Raw genomic sequence first — 24,449 nt, 5'->3', positions numbered from 1 at the left:
GTCCGGGGGCATGCCCCCCCGGAAAATGTTGAAAAAAAGAATGCAAAATGGTGCAATCTGGTGCATTCTGATGATGATCATTACCAGTTTCAGGCAGCAGATTTTGTCACTGATTAATACCCCAAAAATTGAAACTCAATGTAAAATAAAGAAATGCATACATGTACCTCATTCAATATTTTTATTTTTTGGCTGGGGGGGGGGGGGGGGGGGTCCGGAAACCCTAGAACCCCCCCCCCTCGTTGTGGGGGTCAGGGGGCTTGGTAGGTCATATTCTGAGATAGGAAAATGGTCGCTCCTTGCATGAAACGGCATAAAATAAGCAATAATTAAAAAATTAAATAAGTAAGGTACATGTTTAGGCTAGGGGGGGGGGGGGGGGGTTGCGCAACCCCCATAACCCCCCCGGTAGTCCGGCCCTGCTTTTAATTCCTTCTGTCGTTTCAATGCAACAGGTAATCAAGCCTGTGAGTGTTGCATACTGTATCAAGTTCTGGTGTATTAGCGATCGAAAAGTTTACGAGGTAGTTGCAGAATCGATGTTTGTACGTACCTTTCTGGTCAGTTATCAGGAGATAAAAATTAAAAACAAATGACATGTATGCAACATAAGAGGCTAAAAGGCTAAGAAACTTGATGCCTCATCTGTCTCGGTTGCTAGTCTTCATCGTTCATACTCATAGCATATAGCAATACCATTTGTTGTGTAGAATCAATATGTTATTTTTTTCTGAAATAAAATATTCACGAAGAGGGTTCGATTCTGATCGAGTGAATATATGTGTCAAAAGCTGAATAAAACAATGCGTTTGTCTTTGACTGGTGAAGTAGAGCTGAAGCTTTTTGTGCTGGATGTAAGCTTAGTTGGTTTTATCACACACACACACACACACACACACAACCCTGATGTTTGTCAAAAATGTTGCATGTTCCTGCTTCACAAATGCCTGCACAAAAGCACACGGATGTACACGTACCTACCTACATACCCGTGCAAACAATCTACCACTGCAACACCACAGCCCCACACATTTATCCAAAAGTTGTCTGAATATCAATACTGGCAATCTTGGTATTGAACGGGGAACTCTACTTTCATGGCGTATGTGGTCTAGGTCTCATTTTATACATGCTAAACCACCCTTACAAAATAAAAAGCCACACATCGTGTAAGCTAATCGACTAAGCAAAAACCAGACACGCGAACAAACAAAAAACGAATACTTTGATTTTCAACAAACTTAATAACAGATTTAGGTAAATAATTATGCCATGCAAGGAACATTTCTATTGAATTCGGTCGATGCTTAGATCTAGAAAAACACCAGCTCACTTTATGGGGATTTGAATAGTGCTGTTTCATGAGTTCCAGATCTAGACTGACAAGGTAGTAGAACATTTATTTTTAGCTTGCAAAATTGAACTTGCCCTGCAGTCACCTTAAGTCGAACTGCTTTCCCTGCCACCGGGTGCAGCAGTTTGGCGGGGGGAGGGCCATAGAGTCGGCAAACTGGGAGTGGAACTTGACGAAATGTCACCTAGGGCCTAGTACGATAGCTTCTCTTCGGATTGACGTACAAACAGCGTCAGGGCCGCTTCAAACTTACATACGGATTACGATTCCTATCCCCAGTTTCTCATGTTGGTAACCACTGGCTATTTGTCAGATGTGTCATTCTCCCACATTTGAACGATGCTGTAGTGCGAGCCGGTCAAAATGCCCTTTAGTTGTCAAACCACGTTCTCTTTTTCCGCACAAACTGTTTTGCGTTCCGGACCGGAACACACTGAGGAGATGATCATTGACTATTTCTGATTGGACAATGATGCCAACGCCCACATGACCCTAGCTACAATGTCAAGGTCGGAAAGTCGTGAATAGCGTTCACGGGATTCACGACTTTCCGACCTTGACATTGTAGTGGGGGTCAAGTGGGCGTCGGCATCATTGTCCAATCAGAAATTTTGATGCGCTTCCGCTTCCTGTCCCGCCCAGTCTGCGCAAAAGAAATGGCGCAAAACTGTTTGCGCGGAAAAAGGTGATGAAAAAAAGAACACAACCTGGTTTGATAACCAAATGATTGCGATCTTGCATTCTAGCATCATTTAATGTGGAACAACGACACATCTGATAAACAAATAGCCAGTTTGTTACCAACATGAAAAACTAGGGTTTAGAATCGAAGCGGTAAACCCGGACGCTGTTTGTACACGTAAATCCGGAGAAGCTATCGAAGTAGGTGACATGTCGTTTCACTCCGAGTGTGCCAGCACCGGCCCTCTACCCGCCAAACCCCCACTAGGCAGGGAAAGTGGTTCGACCTTGCATGAATGCAGGGCAAGTTCGAGTTTGCTAGCTAAAATTGCTGCTAGTGCTTGCCTTGTCTAGATCTGGAACTTTTTCAATTGGATTTTTTCTCTCTATTATACTGGAATAAGTGGGTGCTTTTCTAGATCTAAGCATCGACCGAATTAGATAATGATGTTCCTTGCATTGCATTCTCCTAAATCTGTTATTCTAACCAGTTTGTTAAAGAATATAATTGTTCGTTTTTTGTTGATAAGCTTACAAGATTTTTTCTTTTTTAAGTAAGTGGTTTCACACGTACAACATGAGACCCACATGCACTAGACAATGGAAGTTGAGGTCCTCGTTCAATACCACAAATGCCAGTATTATACTTCAGACTCCTTTTGGAGGAATGTGTGGGGTTTGGGTGTTGAACTTGAAGTGGCAGATTGTTTGCACAGGTATGAATGTTCGTACGTTCGTACGTGCACGCATGTATGCAGGCATTTGTTTGTCAAGCAGGAACATGCAACATTTTGTTGACCGTATGTGAGTGCGTGTGTAATAAAACCAACGACAAACAATACAAAAAGCTCCAGCTCTGCTTCTTCACCAGTCACAGACGCATTGCGTTGTTCAGCTTTCCAGAAATATATTAACTCAGTCAGAACCGGCTTCATGAATATTTTATTTCAGGAAAAAGTCAATCGAATCTACACAAAATGCGTTGTTCTGTTTTTGAGACTGTACCACGTAATATTGAGCTTCTAGAAGAAACATGTCTGTGGCATAGTTTGACCCAACAGATAGAGAAGTCAACAGAGGTATTCTGCCGTCAGCAGCTTTATTGCTGTTTTGAATTTGATCTTGCATAATTTTATTACATAATTTTGCAACACACAAAGAAATCGTAATTGAATATTTTACGCAAAATTGAATAATTCGCTAACATGTTTGTATGAACAAATATTATTTTAAGAAAATATGAGTGTGAGGATGGACGTATTTTGAGTGAAGTAGCAGAAATTCTTTTTAAGTTCTTTAGCTACATGCACACGTTCTGTTAATTACGTTCTTAGCAGGGAGATCCAGATTAATAATACTGCTGTGACAGGTTGTGGTTTCCATACACACTTTGAATACAGGAAAACAAAAACAAAAACACAGTTAAAAAAAATGTGCACATAGGATTAAATCATTAAAGTGTACAGAATAAAAGCAACATATGTACAAAAACAAATCTCGTGGTTCTCTTGTCAAACCCACTGTAGTAAGCACAGAATAGGAGAGAAGATTTTGGAGAAGGTGGCTTTACCTTCTGAAGTAAATGATCAAGAGGATTCTAAGCATCCAGTGCTAAAGCTCTCAAATCACAAGACATACACACTTGTTGTGGCTATCCGAACTGTTGATTTAAAAAAAACCATACCTACAAATTGAAAACATCTATTACAAAATTATATATATTGTATGGATCTGTCTTTGTAAAATATACTGTACAGAAAATTTTAAATAATCTGCACAAATCTCGTGGTTCTCTTGTCAAGTAGTAGGCACAGAAAAAAACCCAAAAAACCCTGTGTTTTGTCTTGTAAATTATACTTTACTAAGTGTGTACAGTATTCTAAGAAAAAAAAATTCTTCCTTTTTATCATATCAATTGCCTCCCTTGAATTTTATTTGTAAAATAATTCTGAGAAAAAAAGCTTTCTACTTAAAAGCAGTGCAATCAAGAAAATGGGTACAACCTGTGTGTATACCTTTATTCCTTATTCTTTTTATTTAATTGAGGATGTCACTACACAGTTTTACTGATTTAAAAAAAAATTCGCTTCAAATTATCTCCCTTGAACAAACACTTCTTTTTACAATTAAATTTTGTTTACACGAAGAGGTAGTTTTAAGGGTATATATACAAAAAAAACAATATTGCAACCTTAGATGTATTTACATTTGGACTAATTCCATTAAAAAAAATTCAAACTATAAATGATAAATCAAAATAAAACAGATTTTGGGGCTGTACACAAGCTAATAGGATTAAACACGAAAGTCGTACCCAAGAATCGTCAAATACTTTTGCTAACAGCTATACTTAAACATAAGAAAATATGATCTGCATCTCTTGTTATGAAGATGATGGCACTGGTCCACCGAAGTGCATGCCATATATGCTTTACTGTGCGCTCTCCCTCTCAATGGTCTTTCTCTGGCTGACTCGATTCTGAGGAGATAAAAGAAAACACATTCAGTACAAGCTGTGAAAAATAACAACAAAACTAGTATTACTTAAAGTAGCTGCTGGTTTCTGAGTATTTGATTGAAGGCCCAATCCGACTTGTAAGAAGTTTGCCCGACTGTCGCAGATTTGGTCAGGTATGGAGTAAAATCATGCCTCAATTTGGTAACATACAAACTGCAATATTCTAAGGCTGTGAGTGTGAGAATACATCGGTGCCACTTTTTAAAAACTTTCTTTTTGTGTGCGCGCATGTTTTAGTGCCAAAAATGAAGAGGCCGAGTGCTCTCTCTGCAAAACTTGTGTGAAGCTTCAGAGCTCTATCAATGGTTTGAAAGAAAAAACATACTTTTCCATTTTTGACGTTCTTGTTCCCTTCCCTGTGAAATTTACTGTCCGTAGGTTACCGGATTTTGTTAATGTCCGTGAAAACCTCAACTATTCATTGCTGAGTGCCTAGTGATAGCTATCCCCCCCAACGACCTAGCACTGCTGAATCCTGATTCTTCCCATTGTTTGATTCTGTAATGAAATTGTGTAGTTGGTAGTTATGTGAGCTTCTTCTTGGAGGGGTGGGGGGGTGCTGGTTGGTTGGGTTTTTGGGGGTTATTAAACCATCAGATTAAAAAGTAAGACTTCATTGTAATGTGCAGATATTTGTTCAGGTGCCCACCATTTTCTATGTGAAAACATGTTGCTAACTAACATGAACCCAACCATAAAACGTGATGTAGGTGAGTAGACCATCTAGAAAAAAGAACCTGTTCTAATTCGGAATTAGGACAGGTTCGTTTTTCTAGATGGGCTACTCACCTACATCACGTTTCATGGTTGGGTTCATGTTAGTTAGCAACATGTTTTCAAATTCTCATCAGGCAATCACGGCTGACACTAAACACAGAACAGGTGGGAGAGACATAATTCAATTTACTCACCTTCCTTGCATTGTGAGACTGGCCATATGAATCTGCTGAAGTAGTTCCTGCACATATTTAATCAAATATTCATCTTAATAACGTGTTAATATCGCTTGTTCTAGCAAATCAGACTTGACAGTTTTCTGATGGCTTGCACAATTTAAGAGCTTGCCTGTCCCCAATCATTACAATAAGAAACAACATCTAGTATGCAAGTATTTTCAGGGTATGAAGGTTTTAATATAATGTCGGTTCTTCTGGGGGCATGGAGAAACACCTTACACAAAGTAGAACATACACAACAAATTTCAAACAATTGAGGTCACACCATAGTTTTACTCACAAACAAACAACAGCAATACAATAAACAGTCTGCAAACGCCTACATGTTGTCTACACTAGGTATAAAGAAACAAAGAAGCACATGAAGACGGGCTTTGTCAAGTAGACCATTATAGCGAATGAGCAACAGCTGATGATCCAGACCACCAAATTGACATGATTTCCCCTTATTCAGTTTGTGATTGTAGTCATATTGACGATGCATGACTTCAATTTTTCAAAGTAAGTCTCTTGGTGCGTTTACGGATACATTCATTGTCACAATTACGACATGCTAATGTCTAACCTGGGTAAACTTCAATTCATGACTTTTTTCAAACTGGCATAGAAATTATGAGCATACCAGAATTATTTTCCTGTTAGACTGTCTTCTTCTTTTTCTTCTTCTGCGTTTGATATTCAATTCATGGCTGTCATATCGTCAGGTCAGTGGCTGCCATGAAGTCTGCAGTCTTCAGTGTCGGACTGTCAAATTAGATGATATTGTAAAGAAAGTAAGTAACATCTCATGATATTCTAACTTCAATTACATCACCTGTCTCACAGTCTGCCTCTTTAAAAATTAATGAATAATTTCAGTAACATAATTTTGGGGTAAAAAATAAAAAGGTATGAGAAATAATCCTTACTTTTTTTGTAATAACCCTCACCACCAATTGTTTTATTTCATTTCCATTTTAACAGATTTAGCACCTCTCCGAAAGTCAGAAATACACTTTAAATCCCACGCCCCCCCCCCCCCCTCGGCCCCCCCTACATAAACTAATTAAATAACTAATTAAGGAAAAAATCCTTACATCATAAAAAATCAGAACCACCAAACCCCCCCCCCCCCCCCCCCCACCCATCCAATAAAACCTGAATACAAAAACACTTCAAAATAAAAAATGAAAACATTTAATTCCACTTACAAAATATAAAAGTTGTTATGCTTTATTTTCATTATCTGTTTACAAACACATAAATTGCTGTGCAAATCTTTTTAAAAACATCAATGCCTAAGACACCAGTAACCTGTTTATATTGTTGACCTTGTAGCTTTTCAGTTTTAAGAGGCTGTTCTGGAATCTGCACTAAAGTCAAACATAACCATGAATACCGTGGGAAAAATATTACATCACCAAGACCGAAAAAATAACACCAACCGACACTCCTCACCCTTATTTCACCCACTATGCCAACCCAAAGACTGGAAAATAATAATCAAATACAGAATGAACAAAAATGCTTGATTTCATTTCTTCAATGATAAGTTGAAAATCTTCATTCTTCATAATAATGTTATTGGCATAATGTGTAATTGCCACAATTTACAGAGTTTTATGAAAAAAAATGATGCGATAAAAATCAAAGTGAAAACATTTGTTTTTATACTGATACCTTATTTACCTTGTGGCTTGTGTGCCTCAGGTTTAGGAGCGGCTCAAACGTCCTCTGCTCCTCAGTCTGCAAGAAATTAAGCGATGGCCTGAAGGAGAATAGAAAAAGATCCTTTGTCAGCACCCTGTGTATGTGTGTGGGTGGGTGTGTTAGATAAATAGGCGGGGGGGGGGGGGGGGGGGGGAGGTGCAATAGCTACCACGCCTAATGCAGTCTGCAAAACAAGTGCAACACTTCTACAGAGCTTTTATGATGCAAAGCTTCAAATAAGAAACACATTACAATCAAATGAAAGCTGAGCCTGTCATTGCAAAATAAGGAATATACAACAATCCAGTGGCATGTAAAATATTGTTCCTTCAGAAAGATGGCTCTGACAGCAGAAACAATTTAACTTGAAGTTTGAGTCCAAAATTATTTCTCTACATTAGTGAACGTACTTGCAGTAATACCCCTCACACATGAACTATTCACAGACTGAATAACAGTGTGTTCCCAATGTTGCTTCCGTGTATCGGTTAGATCCATCTCGGTTAGATCCATCTGCAGAGTACGGATTGTCATCCGTTTAATATTAAAAAGGAAAAACAATCAGAACTTGTCATCAGTGATCAACCTACCTTGCAAGAGTGGGGTGAAACACTCACTTCCTGCCAACATGTCTGCAAAAAAAAGAGGAAACAATACCAATGGAAGCTTAAAATGGTTCTTTTGTTCAATATGTGTACACGTGCTTCATTTCTGGGGTGAAAGTGTAAAATATATTGATGGATTAATAGAACAATATTGCCTCAAGTTCACCGCACCAAAAAATACTTATCAATCAACATTGTCATCACTCGATCAGCTATTCCATCTCTTTCATAAGTGTGTGTGTGATGGTGTGAGCGTGTGTGTGTTTGTGTACGTGTGTGTGTGTTTGTGAACAAGCGTTGAAAAACGTATGTTTACCTTGCTCTAGATCTACCGACTTTCGTAGGCGGAGACTTCTCTGGCGTGACAGCGGCTTCGTTTCCCTGGCAGAATTCAACATCTTGTACAGATCTGCCGGTGATTTTCATTTCCTCCGCTTCTAGAGTCACTTGATCCACAGATTTAACGAACATTGAATGTTCTTTTAGTTCTTGTGACGGAAGTAAAATCAAGGAATTAAGTGGGCATTCCTGAGCCCTCTGCTGGCTTCATGTCCACAAAGTAAATCGCACAAACTTGCAGGGTTTGGGGGGTAGTTTATTACTTTGAAGAAGAACAGCTAGTCGTCGCTGCCCGTTCAGCATTCTTCGCGCGACTTTTGTTTTGCAGAGGAAGGCATATGCAGTTTTTTTTCCTGATGAATGTTGCCAGGGTGCACAAACTGAGAAAGCATTCCCGATTTTCCACAATTTTCTACTTCTTTACAGTCTTTGCACAACATGATTTATAACTGCCGGTGTACGTCTAATTCATGATGCCAACCAGCTGGGTCAAAAGTTACGTTCGAGAAAATACTCGTTGAACTAAGTTCCAAACGAATGTCAAGGCCAGTTCTTGACTGGTTTTGAACTGAAGTTGGGCTCCAAATGAAAATAAACACTTCCTCCAGCTGCGCGACCCATTGATAACAACAGTTGGAACTGGTAGGAAGATGAACAGGTCTTGCGAACTGGCTACACACTGTTACGGTTCAAGTTTAAGTTCAAAGTAAACACTCAACTGAGGTTGCAGGTAATGGCGGACTTGACTTCCTTCATAACCAAATATCACTCTTCTCACAAAAAACCGCAAATGCTATGTTAAACCGGAAAATACGTAAACCGGAAAAGGAAGCGCATCAAAACCAAAATGGCAGCCCCCATGAAATCCGAAAGGTCACGGAAAAAAGTCGTGAATAGTCCAGGCATATTAGAGAACAACGTTGAAGTGACAATGACTAGGTTTAAAATGTCCCTTATCAGAAAGTTCAACCTCATTCGTTTGATGTTTATTAAGCACATTTTCATATAAAGTTGGCGCTTCATACGGAAAAATGGCTTTGAAATTGACCCAAATCCTTCTTTGGGCTCTGTAAATGTCGTTTGGGGGTATGGTTGTAAAATGGTATCTACTGGTCACCCCAATGTATAAACTGAAAACTCTTTCTGCACCAGAACACGCAGAAAGGATTGTATCTGCCTGATGTCTGATGCTTTTCAAAATCCCCAACCACTAACACCTTCAAAACGGACTTTAACTGACACTGTTGTTTTTCCCTATATAATCCTTACTATTTTTCCGAGACGTCGTCGTGTTGTGTATTTAGCTTGTCACAACCTCATACATGGTCCTAAAAGTTAAAGTTGAAGAAAATACTAAAGATAAATGAAAAAGCTGACGCAGTGTCATTCGCACCGTGAATCCCCCCATGGGAACATACTAAAGTCTGGTTCCAAGTAGGCTCAATTTCCTTCTATTTCTTTGTATTTCTGCCTCGTAGGGGTAGGGGTGTTCAAACCAAAGGCACCTTTAAACCAAAATTCAAATCACACATCTTACAATACTAAGACACTCAGCAGTAAAAGGGTGTCTGCTGGTAAAAAATTCCAAACAATCCTAAAAGTACTTCACTACTAAAAGTGCTTTTAAAAAGAGCCGTTATTTTTCCCTCTATATTCAGTATTGTGTTTTCTGCAAACATGTAGTCTATTTAGATGGTTGTCGTGTGCACTTGAGTTGCTAAAGCGTTTTCAGTTGGGCATATGTCGAAAAGCAAAGAATTAGCCCTTTGAAAACCATCAGAACTGTCACACAAAAATAACATTTACCTATCTCACCAACTGACCAAACATAGGGCTTTTCCTTATGTATTATGTATTGTCGTGTTTTTTGTAGCATACTTGTGAAAACAGCCACCACTGTTGTAAATGATACTTTAAAGAGCATTATTTCATTTTTACAGTTGAAGGACAACCTGGACTGCCGTATATTACAGCTGTTTTACAATCAGCCAAAATTTTCTTAACAAACGTATGTTAAGAACAACTCCCATAGTGAAATTGAAGGAAAACAAATTGAAAATCCCCCTGCCATAGAGGAGCTAAATAATCAACAATAAACGACTGCATGGATAGCTTGATGCACGAATGCATTGCGGACATGTTTGTCTCCAACCAAGAGAAAGTTCCAAAAAATCCCTTTTGTGCTTCTTATTATACAGTGACGTCAAAGACAGCCTTTTCTGCTGTTCATACATTCAGGGGTTATGGTTACACTAAACGACGTAGTTGTAGCCATACTGCCATCCAGATTTATTTTTTCCTTGCGAGCAGTCACAGGGTGTTTGTGCTGTCTGCCAACCGTTAGATGACCCCGCCCAAGTCTGTTAAGGGACCGTTTGACCGTTATAGAACGCGTCTTTTTGATTTTTTGGCACAGTTGGAAACGGTTGATTTTTATCCCTACCATTGTTTCCAAACATTATATAGGAATGTTTTGTGAACAACGGATAATAGCCGCTACTCGCATGTGTAGCAAAAGTGAGCGTACATACTCACCCTGGTCGTCCAGCCGTTGTCCGTTGCCCGTCTTTATCTGTCTGTACTGAACATTACCTTTGGATATTTCTCCAACGCTATGAAGTGAAGAAACACCAAATGTTGCAAAATGTTGTATGACCCCAAGAGCTCAAAAAAGATACTTGAGAACCTTGACCTTACCTTAAGGTCAAGGTCACAGGGAGAATGAATGTGGTCTAAAAACTGCAAAATTTCACATTGTGCCAGTTTTCTGGAAAACAAATTAAAAACAGCGGGCTTAGTTTTGTATGGTATACAAGAAAAAGAAAGCCTTATCTTCTGATACCATTTTGGTTGACCTCGCTTCAATGTCAAGGTCAGAGGAGCCCTTCAAAGTTGAATTGTAGACATATTTTGATGTGAGCTTGCCCCTTTAACTTTACTATGGACGATATCTCTTACAAACTTAAACACTGAGTGGGGCGTTTGTTAGAATTTCATAGTGAGCCACATCTGGTCACATATCGTTAGGGTCAAGGTCACATTGACCCCTATGAAAAATGTGACCAAGCCGGGTAAAGAAATCCATGTCTCTTGGTAAAAAATCTTAACAAAGCAAAGCCCATGCGACTCTCATGCTTGACCTTTGTCTTAAAGTGACCTTGACCTTCAGGTGACCTTGAAGGTGAAGGTCTAACAACTGAAGCTGGCAAGGACATTGTACACTATTAGAACTGGTTTACAGATTTTTCCTACCAAATTACACATGACCTTTGGCCAAGGTCAAGATCATCAAAGGTCACACATCACAAGGCTATCAATTCAAGACATAGGAAGCATAAACATACTTATTGGCACTTTCTACAAAGAGACATTGTCACTTTTAGTGATTCAATTGCCCGTTTCAGTCACATTTCATAAGGGGCAAAGTGACCTTGACCTTGATGATATGTGACTAAATGTGGCTCAATATCAGTATATAACATGTGCCCCACACAATTATGAAGTTTGAAAGATTTTTTTCATAGTTCAGGGTCAAGGTCACTTCAAAACATGTATACAATCCAACTTTGAAGGTCCCCTGTGACCTTGACCTTGAAGCAAGGTCAACCAAACTGGTATCAATAGATAGGGCTTGCTTTGACCTAAATAACACTTGTAGCTAAGGTCGTCATTCTCAATAACGTGGGAGAAAATTGTGAAAATGTGAAAATTTACTGTTTTTGAACAACATTATTTTATGTCCCCTGTGACCTTGACCTTGAAGCAAGTTGTGCGCAGTGAGTTGGTTTACGACATTCACCCTTCGCTGTTATAGACAGGCACTTAGTAAAACCAAGTATACAGAGCTGGATCCTCTATAACCAAGGGGTACCGTAGAAGAAGGCAAAAGAGAAAAGGCATTTCAATGCAAGAAAGCGTTAGGCCCGTAGGACTTGTCTTACAGCTGGTTCATAAAATATACATTGAAACATGCTAACTGTATCCTTTACATGACTTTCACCTTTATGTGACCTCGAAATTCAAGGTCAAACAATTGAAACTGTCAATAGCATCATTCGATACAAATTGTTTTACACATTTCTCTTACGAAAATACATATGACCTTGACCCAAAGTCAAGGGCCAAGGTCACTGAACATAAGACCAGTAATTCAACATAATTATACAAAGGATAATGGTGCTTTTTAACACTTTTTATCAAGACACATGGTCACTTTTAAATAGTGATTTCTTTACCCGTCTTGGTCACATTTTTGATAGGGGTCAATGTGACCTTGACACTGACGACATGTGGCCAGATGTGGATCACTATGAAATTCTAACAAAGGCCCACTCAGTGTTTAAGTTTGTAAGAGATATCGTCCATAGTAAAGTTAAAGGGGCAAGCTCACATCAAAATATGTCTACAATTCAACTTTGAAGGGCTCCTCTGACCTTGACATTGAAGCGAGGTCAACCAAAATGGTATCAGAAGATAAGGCTTTCTTTTTCTTGTATACGATACAAAACTAAGCCCGCTGTTTTTAATTTGTTTTCCAGAAAACTGGCACAATGTGAAATTTTGCAGTTTTTATACCACATTCATTCTCCCTGTGACCTTGACCTTAAGGTAAGGTCAAGGTTCTCAAGTATCTTTTTTGAGCTCTTGGGGTCATACAACATTTTGCAACATTTGGTGTTTCTTCACTTCATAGCGTTGGAGAAATATCCAAAGGTAATGTTCAGTACAGACAGATAAAGACGGGCAACGGACAACGGCTGGACGACCAGGGTGAGTATGTACGCTCACTTTTGCTACACATGCGAGTAGCGGCTATTATCCGTTGTTCACAAAACATTCCTATATAATGTTTGGAAACAATGGTAGGGATAAAAATCAACCGTTTCCAACTGTGCCAAAAAATCAAAAAGACGCGTTCTATAACGGTCAAACGGTCCCTTAACAGACTTGGGCGGGGTCATCTAACGGTTGGCAGACAGCACAAACACCCTGTGACTGCTCGCAAGGAAAAAATAAATCTGGATGGCAGTATGGCTACAACTACGTCGTTTAGTGTAACCATAACCCCTGAATGTATGAACAGCAGAAAAGGCTGTCTTTGACGTCACTGTATAATAAGAAGCACAAAAGGGATTTTTTGGAACTTTCTCTTGGTTGGAGACAAACATGTCCGCAATGCATTCGTGCATCAAGCTATCCATGCAGTCGTTTATTGTTGATTCTTTAGCTCCTCTATGGCAGGGGGATTTTCAATTTGTTTTCCTTCAATTTCACTATGGGAGTTGTTCTTAACATACGTTTGTTAAGAAAATTTTGGCTGATTGTAAAACAGCTGTAATATACGGCAGTCCAGGTTGTCCTTCAACTGTAAAAATGAAATAATGCTCTTTAAAGTATCATTTACAACAGTGGTGGCTGTTTTCACAAGTATGCTACAAAAAACACGACAATACATAATACATAAGGAAAAGCCCTATGTTTGGTCAGTTGGTGAGATAGGTAAATGTTATTTTTGTGTGACAGTTCTGATGGTTTTCAAAGGGCTAATTCTTTGCTTTTCGACATATGCCCAACTGAAAACGCTTTAGCAACTCAAGTGCACGCGACAACCATCTAAATAGACTACATGTTCGCAGAAAACACAATACTGAATATAGAGGGAAAAATAACGGCTCTTTTTAAAAGCACTTTTAGTAGTGAAGTACTTTTAGGATTGTTTGGAATTTTTTACCAGCAGACACCCTTTTACTGCTGAGTGTCTTAGTATTGTAAGATGTGTGATTTGAATTTTGGTTTAAAGGTGCCTTTGGTTTGAACACCCCTACCCCTACGAGGCAGAAATACAAAGAAATAGAAGGAAATTGAGCCTATTTGGAACCAGACTTTAGTATGTTCCCATGGGGGGATTCACGGTGCGAATGACACTGCGTCAGCTTTTTCATTTATCTTTAGTATTTTCTTCAACTTTAACTTTTAGGACCATGTATGAGGTTGTGGCAAGCTAAATACACAACACGACGACGTCTCGGAAAAATAGTAAGGATTATATAGGGAAAAACAACAGTGTCAGTTAAAGTCCGTTTTGAAGGTGTTAGTGGTTGGGGATTTTGAAAAGCATCAGACATCAGGCAGATACAATCCTTTCTGCGTGTTCTGGTGCAGAAATAGTTTTCAGTTTATACATTGGGGTGACCAGTAGATACCATTTTACAACCATACCCCCAAACGACATTTACAGAGCCCAAAGAAGGATTTGGGTCAATTTCAAAGCCATTTTTCCGTATGAAGCGCCAACTTTATATGAAAATGTGCTTAATAAACATCAAACGAATGAGGTTGAACTTTCTGATAAGGGACATTTTAAACCTAGTCATTGTCACTTCAACGTTCCCTTCACTAAAGTGGCTAAGATGCCTGGACTAATACCTCCAGCTTCGCTGGGATAAATGAAAAAAGCCGTTGAAATGGAAACAAATACATGAGTGACTTATTCAATTTATGCTTCAGATTGTCAATTTCAAGTGATTTTCAGAAATATTGAAATCGAAAATATGCAATGGTCACATTTCGTAAAGATAACAAAAGCGACGGCACAACCGCAAACTCCCTGTGTGTGTGTGTGTGTGTGTGTGTGTGTATGTGTGTGTGTGTGTGTGTGTGTGTTTGTGTATGTGTGTGTGTGTGCGTGCGTGTGTGTGTGTGTGTGTGTGTTGCGTGAGTGCGTGTGTGTGCGTGCGTGTGTGCGTACGAGTGTGCGTGCATATGTGTGTGCGTGTGTGTGTGTGTGTGTTTGCGCGCGCGCGCGCGCTTGTGTGTGTGTGTGTATTATCCGTGTGCGTGTGCTTTCGTGCATCAGTGTGCGTGAAAGGTTGGGTGTTTATAAAAGCTTATTCGCTCTTGCATATGTTTATCTTTCGTCATTGCTTCTTTTTACAACGCATGTCAGAAGAATACCCGCAAAGCTACAGTCAACAGGTCGACATCAAAGGTGCGTGTCCTTTGTTCAGGAGTACTGTGCTATCCCACAACGATGAGAAATGGAATGGTAATGCCTTTTTAGAAAAATCTCATTTAATTAAGTATATCTTAGTGAGCAAATACAGATGTCCAAAACAAAAATGACTATGAACCTACACAAACATGTTACTTCATTGCTGTCCTACATGCCAACCGGCATAACGGGCAATAAGTAAGTAAACAAAATGTCAATGGTTAAATTCAAGGAACATTAAAATCTCATGTTCATGCACAAATATTGACACCGGCAAGCATCCTGACCTCAGGTAAAAATGAGTTCGGCTCATTCTCTCCCTGACAGGATGCCTTGAGTTTCCTTGTCTGGCAAGGACACCGATTTTATTTTTTATTTTTAACATATTTAGAGCTTTTTGTAATGTATTATTGATATAAGTAGATTCGCGATCGTCGATAATGATTTTTTGTGGGGTTTTGTAATTTTTAAATTACAAAGGAATTGATATGTAAGACAGTTTCAAGCGAGCTATTTTTCGCCGCTGTATTTACTGTGCAAACAACTCTATATATGGCAAAAGTGTCACGTGATAATCAAACGTTTGGTTTCGGCGTTCGCTGAAGCAGACGATTTTTTTCTGTAGTGATGCAACCATATATTACGGTCTCCTTCCAGCAGCAGTCCCAAAATGTCGACTTGTTTTGACCTTAGAACGATGTCTATCATAACTGCGAAGAACAGAACGGAGATCACTGTCGAAGTCGGCCAATTTGCAATTATTTTCGTCTCGCGAACACGGCTCGCAAACAACATATGGGAGATAACTTGTTTTGATAGATTCGCGCAGGAGTTTCGCGTCCGGTCAGAGAGATAATTGGCAATAGCCGTTATTGACCGATGTAATCAGAATGACCGGCAAGAGGCTTCTGAGAACAATTTGACAATGTGTACACTCCATAATCTGCCTCGTTGCTTTGCTTTAGTGTAAGGAGTTTACAAAATCACGGCGGAAAAACATCACAAAAAAACAACACACACAACATCGACAACTGACGAAATTACGACATAAAACATCCTGTACGTACGAAGGTACGATATTTTCTTTCAGTAGTTTAAAGGCACAGTAAGCTTCCCGTAAACCATCACAGATACTGTCAGGCTTTTACACACAGTACAAACACCCTTCCATTTGAACGCTCACCAAACGGGAACATCCTAGGTGCCCTACGTAAAGAGCGAGCAATTTTTAAAGAATTAATTTTGCGCCGATTGCTCAGAGACAATCGGACCGTGGTGCGTTTTGGCGCTAGACCTAACTTTCAAAATCTAAATAATAAATTGACAGCTTGTTACACAAACATTCTTAAATCATAAAAGAATTCTTTTTTCATCAAGACAAGATCAGTACAATTCAAAGTTTTGAAAGTTTGAAAAAAGAAAAGCCCGGAAGCAGGGTCACGCAAGGTCGTGGTTCTCGTAGCAGACGACGGTTTATAGGCATCGCCAGTTCCTCTGAACAGTCAAAAGCCATCGCTAGAGTTCTTGTGAACAACAGCCGTTTGTTTCGTGCATAGTCAGAGGTACTTAATAACGTGCTATTGCAGATAAGCTCACATTGAGTCGCATTCAAGTTACTAACTGACGACTACATTGTGAAGAAGGGAAACTGGATCACACGGGTTCACGATGGCTCAGGAGTAAGATAAACCACGCAAAAATAAATTCTTTGAAAATTGCTCGCTCTTTACGGAGGGCACCTAGGATGTTCCCGTTTGGTGAGCGTTCAAATGGAAGGGTGTTTGTAGGTAGCTACTGTGTGTAAAAGCCTGACAGTATCTGTGATGGTTTACAGGAGGCTTACTGTGCCTTTAAGGAGCAGTTTCCCCTTTTAACAGTGTCCCTTACAGGCTCAAGGCGTGCTATTGTAGGCTTACGTAGCAAAATATCAATGTAATCTCAAGGTGTTCATTGCATTGAAAAGGATACCAGAGATGTTCCACATTATGAAGGAGAAACTAGTTAGGACCGGCACACGGTTGGCCCAATGGTAAGGCGTCCGCCCCGTGATCGGGAGGTCGTGGGTTTGAGCCCCGGCCGGGTCATACCTAAGACTTTAAAATTGGCAATCTAGTGGCTGCTCTGCCTGGCGTCTGGCATTATGGGGTTAGTGCTAGGACTGGTTGGGACATGAAGCCTGTGCTGCGACTTCTGTCTTGTGTGTGGCGCACGTTATATGTCAAAGCAGCAACGCCCTGATATGGCCCTTCGTGGTCGGCTGGGCGTTAAGCAAACAAACAAACTAGTTAGGGGAGACTAGCTTTATCAAGATGATGTTATTCAATGCTTAAGTGATTCTTTTGAAACAGTTGATTTATCTGCAAGTATTGTGCATAGAATCCGAAAATAATTCATGGACGTTTTTTACGCTTCAACAAAAATACACACACACACACACACACACACACACACACACACACACACACACACACACACACACACACACACACACACACACACTCTCTCTCTCTCTCTCTCTCTCTCTGAGTTCTGAGAGATCTCTCTCTCTCTCTCTCTCTCTCTCTATCTATCGCGCGCGCGCGTGCGATTGGTGTGTGTGTGTGTGTGTGTGTGTGTGTGTGTGTGTGTGTGTGTGTGTTTGTGTGTTTGTCTGTCTGTCTGTGTCTGTCTGTCTGTGTATCTGTCTGTCTGTCTGTCTGGCTATGTGCCACTTTGTCTGTCCTTAGACCCACCGGATGGACACCAGCTTCAGAGAACTCCATTTGACCACAAGATTCAAGACATAGTGAAGGCAGTTCTGGCAGAGGATGCAGCAGGCAAACCGAACAGCGCATGGACATCTGAATACTTACCTCTAGCTCTGAATCTGAAGACCTTGAACCCGCTCAAAGACAGTCTGCAAAGTCTTGTCCTTGCTCAGAACAAGCCACCTGTTATTATTGTCTTATGTGAAGACGGCGAAAATATCAGAGAGTCTGCTTCAGCCTACGCGAGTGAAATGGCCCGAGCGCTGACGACTTCTCTGCTCAAATACTGTCATTGCGAGTTCATTCTCCTGGCTTGCGCTGTTTCAAAGGACACATTCTCCACAGAAACACTCTGTGAGAAGATCGAGGAAAAGCAAAAGCAAACGAGTAAAATGTACTACAGGTAACAGTTGTTTTGTGTTCACTTGTATTACCTTCTTCTTCTTCTTCTTCTGCGTTCGTGGGCTGAAACTCCCACGTAGCCTACACTCGTGTTTTGGTACGAGTGGAATTTTACGTGTATGACCGGTTTTACCCCGCCATTTAGGCAGCCATACGCCGCTTTCGGAGGAAGCATGCTGGGTATGTTCGTGTTTCTATAACCCCCCGAACTCTGACATGGATTACAGGATCTTTTCCGTGCGCACTTGGTCTTGTGCGTGCGTGTACACACGAAGGGGGATAAGCCACTAGCAGGTCTGCACATAAGTTGACCTGGGAGATCGGAAAAATCTCCACTATCAACCCACCAGGCGGCCGCGGCCGGGATTCGAACTCACGACCTTCCGATTAAGAGGCCGACGTCTTACCACCCCGCCACAGCGCCCGTCACTTGTATTACCAACAAAACAGCATGCAGGGATAATTATTACTGCTCCAAACAGTTGTACTGACTCATGTGTGCACGACCTCCGTGCTGAACTCAATCTGTCCGTTAATTTTGTTTATTTCAAAAGGACAACATTCTCGGTTTACACAAGCTTCCTGAAACTACAAACTAAGACGAATCTAAAGAAAAAATGTTGTGCAAATACGGTCTATGCAAACAAAAGTTTTCACACAAATGGTAACGTAATAGTCACTAATTCGAGCGATACATAAATATGGTAGCTAGCACATCAGCCGATTCTTCACATTGTGACTTCACATTGGTGTTCTTGTTCAGGCGACAACATTTGAGCGGAAGCGAGTACCTTCAGCTCAAAAAGGCGGTGACGAGAGTTTCAAGGGTGTCGCCTGTCCGTCATCACCTCGCCGACAGCAGTGACACACGCCAGCTTCCGACACAAGAAAACAAGATTAACAATGAGACTCGCTCCCAGGAGGTACGTTGTTATATATTAACTCTAGGATAGGTTGTCATGTGAATAAAACACACACACGCACGCACACACACACACGCACACGTACGCACGCACGCACACACACACACCCGCGCGCGCACACACCCACACACACACATGCTCAAACACACACACACACTAACAAACCACAGCAATTCTTTTCGTATCGCACATTTTAAGGGAGATAATCTACAAATGTCAATGTCAACTCGGAGTAAGATACCCTGTCTTTCTCACAGCAAAACTAATGACACATGGGGCATTGACGCTGTGTATGCGAACCTCAGGTACACCCAGCACGCATGCACCATGATGTCATAATCCGTTGCGCAGATGTAGTGCCGCTGAAGCTGTATAGGTGAGCGCCCGCCTTTACTAGGCCGCGGTGTCAAAAACGCGCTACCGTCTTGACGCCAGTACTTTTTTGTTTCGAACACCGAATAGAAGCAGCACCCTGAATCAGGTGGTAGAGCACTGGACTTGTGATCGAAAGGTCGCTGGTTCGAATCCGGGCCGGGACGGACACAGGTCAACCTTATGTGCAGACCCAGAGACGGTATCCATCTCCCACCCCCGTGTCACCACAGTGGCACGTAAAAGACCTCGGTCATTCTGCCATAAGTGCAGATGGCTGATACCACCTAAACACGCATACACTTGTGTATCTCACTTGTGTATCTTAAAGTCGGGTTAAAACCCGGGAACATGCCCCTAATGGCTTTGCCGTGAGGGCGTAAAACTTGAATTTCTCCCACATTCATTTACCACGGCCTTCGTGGCTTACATCTTAATCCCTTTTTATTTTAAAGAAGTTTTGAGATTTATTGTTCGTGTTCTTCTTACTTGCTCATCTATTTGCTTTTTTTTGGTGTGATCCTGAAAGGTTCTAGCTTTTTAACTCGTTTTGAATAAAAAATCATTTTACAAATCCGTTATTCAGAATATAAAATACAGACTTATAATTCTTACTAAGAAACATCTTAACTACTTTTCATTTTAACGAATTCCACAGAGCATCATCATCCCAACGTCACCCCCTGCCCTCCTCCTTTTTTATTTTTTTTATTTTTTTTTAAGCGGACAAACACTCAAGTCCTCAATGGCAAAAAACCGTAGGACTTTTAATATTAATTTTACTACTACATTCATTCTCTATAATTACCATACTTGTGCGTTTTCAAGCAAATCGTGACGTGTGCGTCTAGATGAAGGGACAGTCGATTCCCCAGAATGTTCAGATTCATCAGATTCGCCAGAAACTCCCTGCCTCCCCCCCCCCCCCCAAAAAAAAAAAAAAAAAAAAAAAAGATCAATAGTATCTCTTTGAAATCGTGTTGCAAAAATGGTCTGGAGTACATTGTAATGACATTGATCTTTTTTTCTGTGCGATCAGTTGGTGATTTTGGACGAGGACTGGTATAACCTGGTGCTGTACTTCATCAACAAGGTAATGCAGGGAACCAACCGCTTTAACGTTCGTCCTCCCCGTGCTGACGGTGTTGCGTTGAAAGTGAAGGTCGCTGCCAAAGAAGCCGGCAGGAGACTGGGTGTCAAGGCAACGTGTACAGAAAGTCAAGGGTATTTGGAGTAAGTGTTGATTTCAGTCAGTTTGAACACACACAACAACGGGACGAAGGTGGGGGTGGGTGTTGGAGAAAGGGGGTATTGTCTGTCCGGGTGGCTAGCGGAGGACGTTTTTATTGTTCTCAACAACGTTTTCTTCTTGATCAATTCAGAAATGTGTTGCCTATATTTTTTTCATATACTGTTCAAAAAAAGAAACGCATAGTTGCTACTTGCCAAATTTGTTTTATTTTTCGAAAAAATTAACAGAAAATCCAATATTTAGATTATTTGTTTGAAATTTGGTATGGACACAGTTGAATGCACACACAGTTCATTTGCATCTTCAAATCAATCAGTCAATCAATACGATTGGGTGCCGAGGCTGTCAAGTCAGTAGGGGGTGTGACCGTGACTGCCATGAGCAGCAACAACTGCCCGGCACCTTCTGGGCATGGACTGGATCAGATGCCGGATATCTTGCTGTGGGATGGTGTCCCACTCCTCCTGAAGTGCCTGCAATAGATCGCGGTGATTTGCCGGCGCTTCTTCTCGCCTGCGCACACGTCTGTCCAATTCATCCCAGAGGTGTTCTATCGGGTTCATGTCTGGCGACATGGATGGCCAGGGAAGCACCTGGACATGGTGGTCGGTGAGGAACTGGGTGGTGGTCGGTGAGGAACTGGGTGGTGAGTCGTGCTGTGTGCGGGCGAGCGTTGTCCTGCTGGAATATGGCATCCTGGTCAGCCAGAAGAGGAAGGGCGTGTGGGCGCAGAATTTCCTCCACGTATCGCTGGGCAGTTATGCGCCCTTGGACGTGCACCAGGGTGCTCCTTCCAGCGGTATTGATCGCCCCCCACACCATGACGCCTCCACCACCATGAACGGGTGCCTCATCCACACAGTTGGGCGCGTAACGTTCGTTTACTCTCCGGTAGACCCTCCTCCGACCATCATGTCGCTGGAGCAGGAAGTAGGACTCGTCGCTGAACCACACGTGTCTCCAGTGATTCCGGACGGTCCAGCGAAGGTGCTGGTTGCCCCACTGCACTCGGTTCTGGCGATGGCGGCGGGTGAGGACAGCTCCTCTGTGAGGTCTGCGAGCTCTCAAACCAGCTTCATGCAGGCGGTTCCGCACGGTCTGGTCCGATAATCGGTGTGGCCCGGGGAGAGCCTGGACAGAAGATGAGGCCGACAGGAAACGATTCCGGAGGTGGCGGAGCCGTATGAAGCGGTCGTGAGCAGCAGTTGTCGCCCTTGGTCTTCCCGCTCGTGGCAAGTCAGCAACGGAGCCAGTGGCTTGAAACCTGACCCACAGTCTACTGATGGTACTCTGGGACACGTGGAAGTGCCTGGCGATTGCACTTTGACTTTGGCCTGCTTGTAAACGACCCAATGCAATTTGGCGGTCTTCTCTGCTCAATCGGGCCATCTTTCATCGCTGAATTGTCGTCTGATTTCTTTGTGGCGAACAATCCGCTTTTATGGGTTTTGGAAGACATGGTGAGAGCTCAATATTCCCCGAGTTTCACGAGATTACACTGAAGCATGACGAGTGGTCATGCCAAATGAGCAATTTTGACATTGTAGCCACTGATAACGCATGCGTCACGTGCAGAGCTCACTTGTGGCAATGGACGAAAGGTCGACGACCAGATAAACATTTTCTGCAGTTTGGTGGATATCCTTGTAGCCATATAACTAAATTAACCAAATATTACAAGCTATGCGTTTCTTTTTTTGAACAGTATAATTAAAACCTGCCACTCGCCCATAATATACATGAAAGAGATTACACAAAAAGACGTGTCAAATACTTGCTCAGTTAATGTACACACGTTTGCAAACAGTCGCTTGTCTGTGTTTCAAGGTCTTCTCAGGAAGTGCCCCTCAGTACCTTTCTGAACTCCTGCACATATACACCCCATCACGCACACTCAGATCATCAGCTGACACCAGGCTACTAAAAGTTGAGCGCTTCAACAGGAAGCAGCACGGAGCAAGAACCTTCTGCTGTGCTGCACCACCACTCTGGAACTCTCTTCCCTTCTTTGTCAGACACTGCACCTCTCTCAGCTCTTTCAAACAACAGTTGAAAACTTTCTTTTTCACACAATATTACACCAACCCGGCATAATGTCTTTTCCATTTCATTTCTCCACGTACTCCTCTCCCTTAACGTTGGCATGATTGTTGAAAGTGTTCGCTGGGTATGTGTGTACGTGTATATATGGTGTGTATAGCATATATGAATATTGTGTGAACAGTACATGTGGTGATTTTTGTCCGTATGATTAATTGTTTTATGTAGGTTGTACATTTAATTGTTCTATTTTGTATATGTTCTTTTGTAAAGGGCCTAGAGACATAGGTTAGGCACTTACAAATGTCCAGTTATTATTAGTATTATAAACAAACAAAGATAAACAACCACGGCCAGGTATGAAAGAGACAGTATGATATTTCGCATGCATGTGTTTGTGTCTGTTTGTCTGTCCGTTCGTCGCCTGTAGTGTGTGTGTGTGTGTGTGTGTGTGTGTGTGTGTGTGTGTGTGTGTGTGTGTGTGTGTGTGTGTGTGTGTTTGCGTGTGTGTGTGTGTGTGTTAGCGTGTCGTTTACTCTCATGGCACACTTTCCCCCACGCAATAAATAAATGTATTTTGCAGGATTAACATCGAGGACACGGCAGGACAGCAATAATGAGGGTTCCTTGGTGATACTATACTGTGAATAAGTCGATGACTTTTCGTGAACATGCCAATAACAGTGAAAAAGCTGACGCCGTCATTATGTTGGTTTTTTTTTATAAAAAGGAACATTATCAGCTTAACCCATCATCACCGATCGCGCAAGCCATTGACGAAATCAACATTTCTTTACGGGAACGAATCCTTGTCCACAGGAAAAAAAACCTCCCGGTGAATAATTATGTCTTGCCAACGAATGAGATTAATTGAGTTAATCATATTTAGTCGAACTCAATTTGTCGAATGAAACAAGTTCAGAGTCGGCTGTTGTATGCAGATGACCATATCTTCGTCGTGCATAAAGATCACCCTTCAAAACTAACTTTTTGATCATCATCATCATCATCATCATCATCATCATCATCATCATCATCATCATCATCATAGCAACGAGAATAACTTCATTTTTCACGTTATTTTTTTGCATGTTACAATGACCTCGCAGTGTCCTTATTTTTGACGGTGACGTCACCCAGGAATATAACAAACTACCGGTGAATGTTCAGACAAAATTTACAAATTTAGTTGGCAGCTTGGATGGCACGCGGTTTTCTATGGATTTCTAAACTGCTTTCCAGAAGTGCTCCCTTAAGTTCCCACAAGTCTTGTGAACTATATACGTCTGCCTGTTTTTATGTGTGAAGTGAACATGATGTCATCAGTGTGCTATATTACTATATTTCAGTGTGCTATCAGTGTGCTATATTACTATATTTCAGTGTGCTATATTATTATGTTAGATGCAAGTTCATGTATTCATAAAAAGAGAGCTGTTCTAACAGCTTGAGAGACAAACGTCCACGTTTGGACATAATGCTCAATTATTTCATGCACTATTATAGAGATGTGTAAAATGATGCATATTGTTCGAAGAACAAAGATACTATTACATGGCTTGGTGCGTGGTACCAGGTTT

At 41.3% G+C, this 24,449-nt stretch overlaps 1 protein-coding gene and 1 long non-coding RNA gene across 3 annotated transcripts in view; one reads left to right on the top strand and one right to left on the bottom strand.

Annotated features, from left to right (window-relative positions):
* Positions 1-24,220, top strand: part of LOC138951496 (uncharacterized) — a 51,804-nt gene extending 27,584 nt beyond the window's left edge. The window contains exons 6-10 of the mRNA XM_070323101.1: positions 15,089-15,187; positions 17,860-18,283; positions 19,046-19,205; positions 20,617-20,810; positions 23,453-24,220. Of these exons, the coding sequence (XP_070179202.1) occupies positions 15,089-15,187; positions 17,860-18,283; positions 19,046-19,205; positions 20,617-20,810; positions 23,453-23,486 (911 nt within the window). The 3' untranslated portion in view covers positions 23,487-24,220. The remainder of the gene's footprint in view (positions 1-15,088; positions 15,188-17,859; positions 18,284-19,045; positions 19,206-20,616; positions 20,811-23,452) is intronic.
* LOC138951522 (uncharacterized) lies at positions 3,495-8,932 on the bottom strand. 2 transcript variants are annotated; one of them, XR_011451139.1, is made up of 6 exons: positions 8,120-8,932; positions 7,789-7,830; positions 7,178-7,256; positions 6,132-6,253; positions 5,465-5,511; positions 3,495-4,514 (listed from the first exon to the last, which is right to left on the bottom strand). It is a non-coding gene; the product is annotated as an uncharacterized lncRNA (long non-coding RNA). The 2 variants fall into 2 exon arrangements; XR_011451138.1 differs by lacking the exon at positions 8,120-8,932 and having other exon boundaries at positions 7,789-8,092.
* Positions 24,221-24,449: the final 229 nt, after the last annotated feature.

Source organism: Littorina saxatilis, linkage group LG16 (genome assembly GCF_037325665.1).
Source record: "Littorina saxatilis isolate snail1 linkage group LG16, US_GU_Lsax_2.0, whole genome shotgun sequence".
NCBI lineage: Eukaryota > Metazoa > Mollusca > Gastropoda > Littorinimorpha > Littorinidae > Littorina > Littorina saxatilis.
The sequence above is the reverse complement of the archived record's forward strand: the minus strand, read 5'-3'. Positions and strand labels throughout refer to the sequence as shown.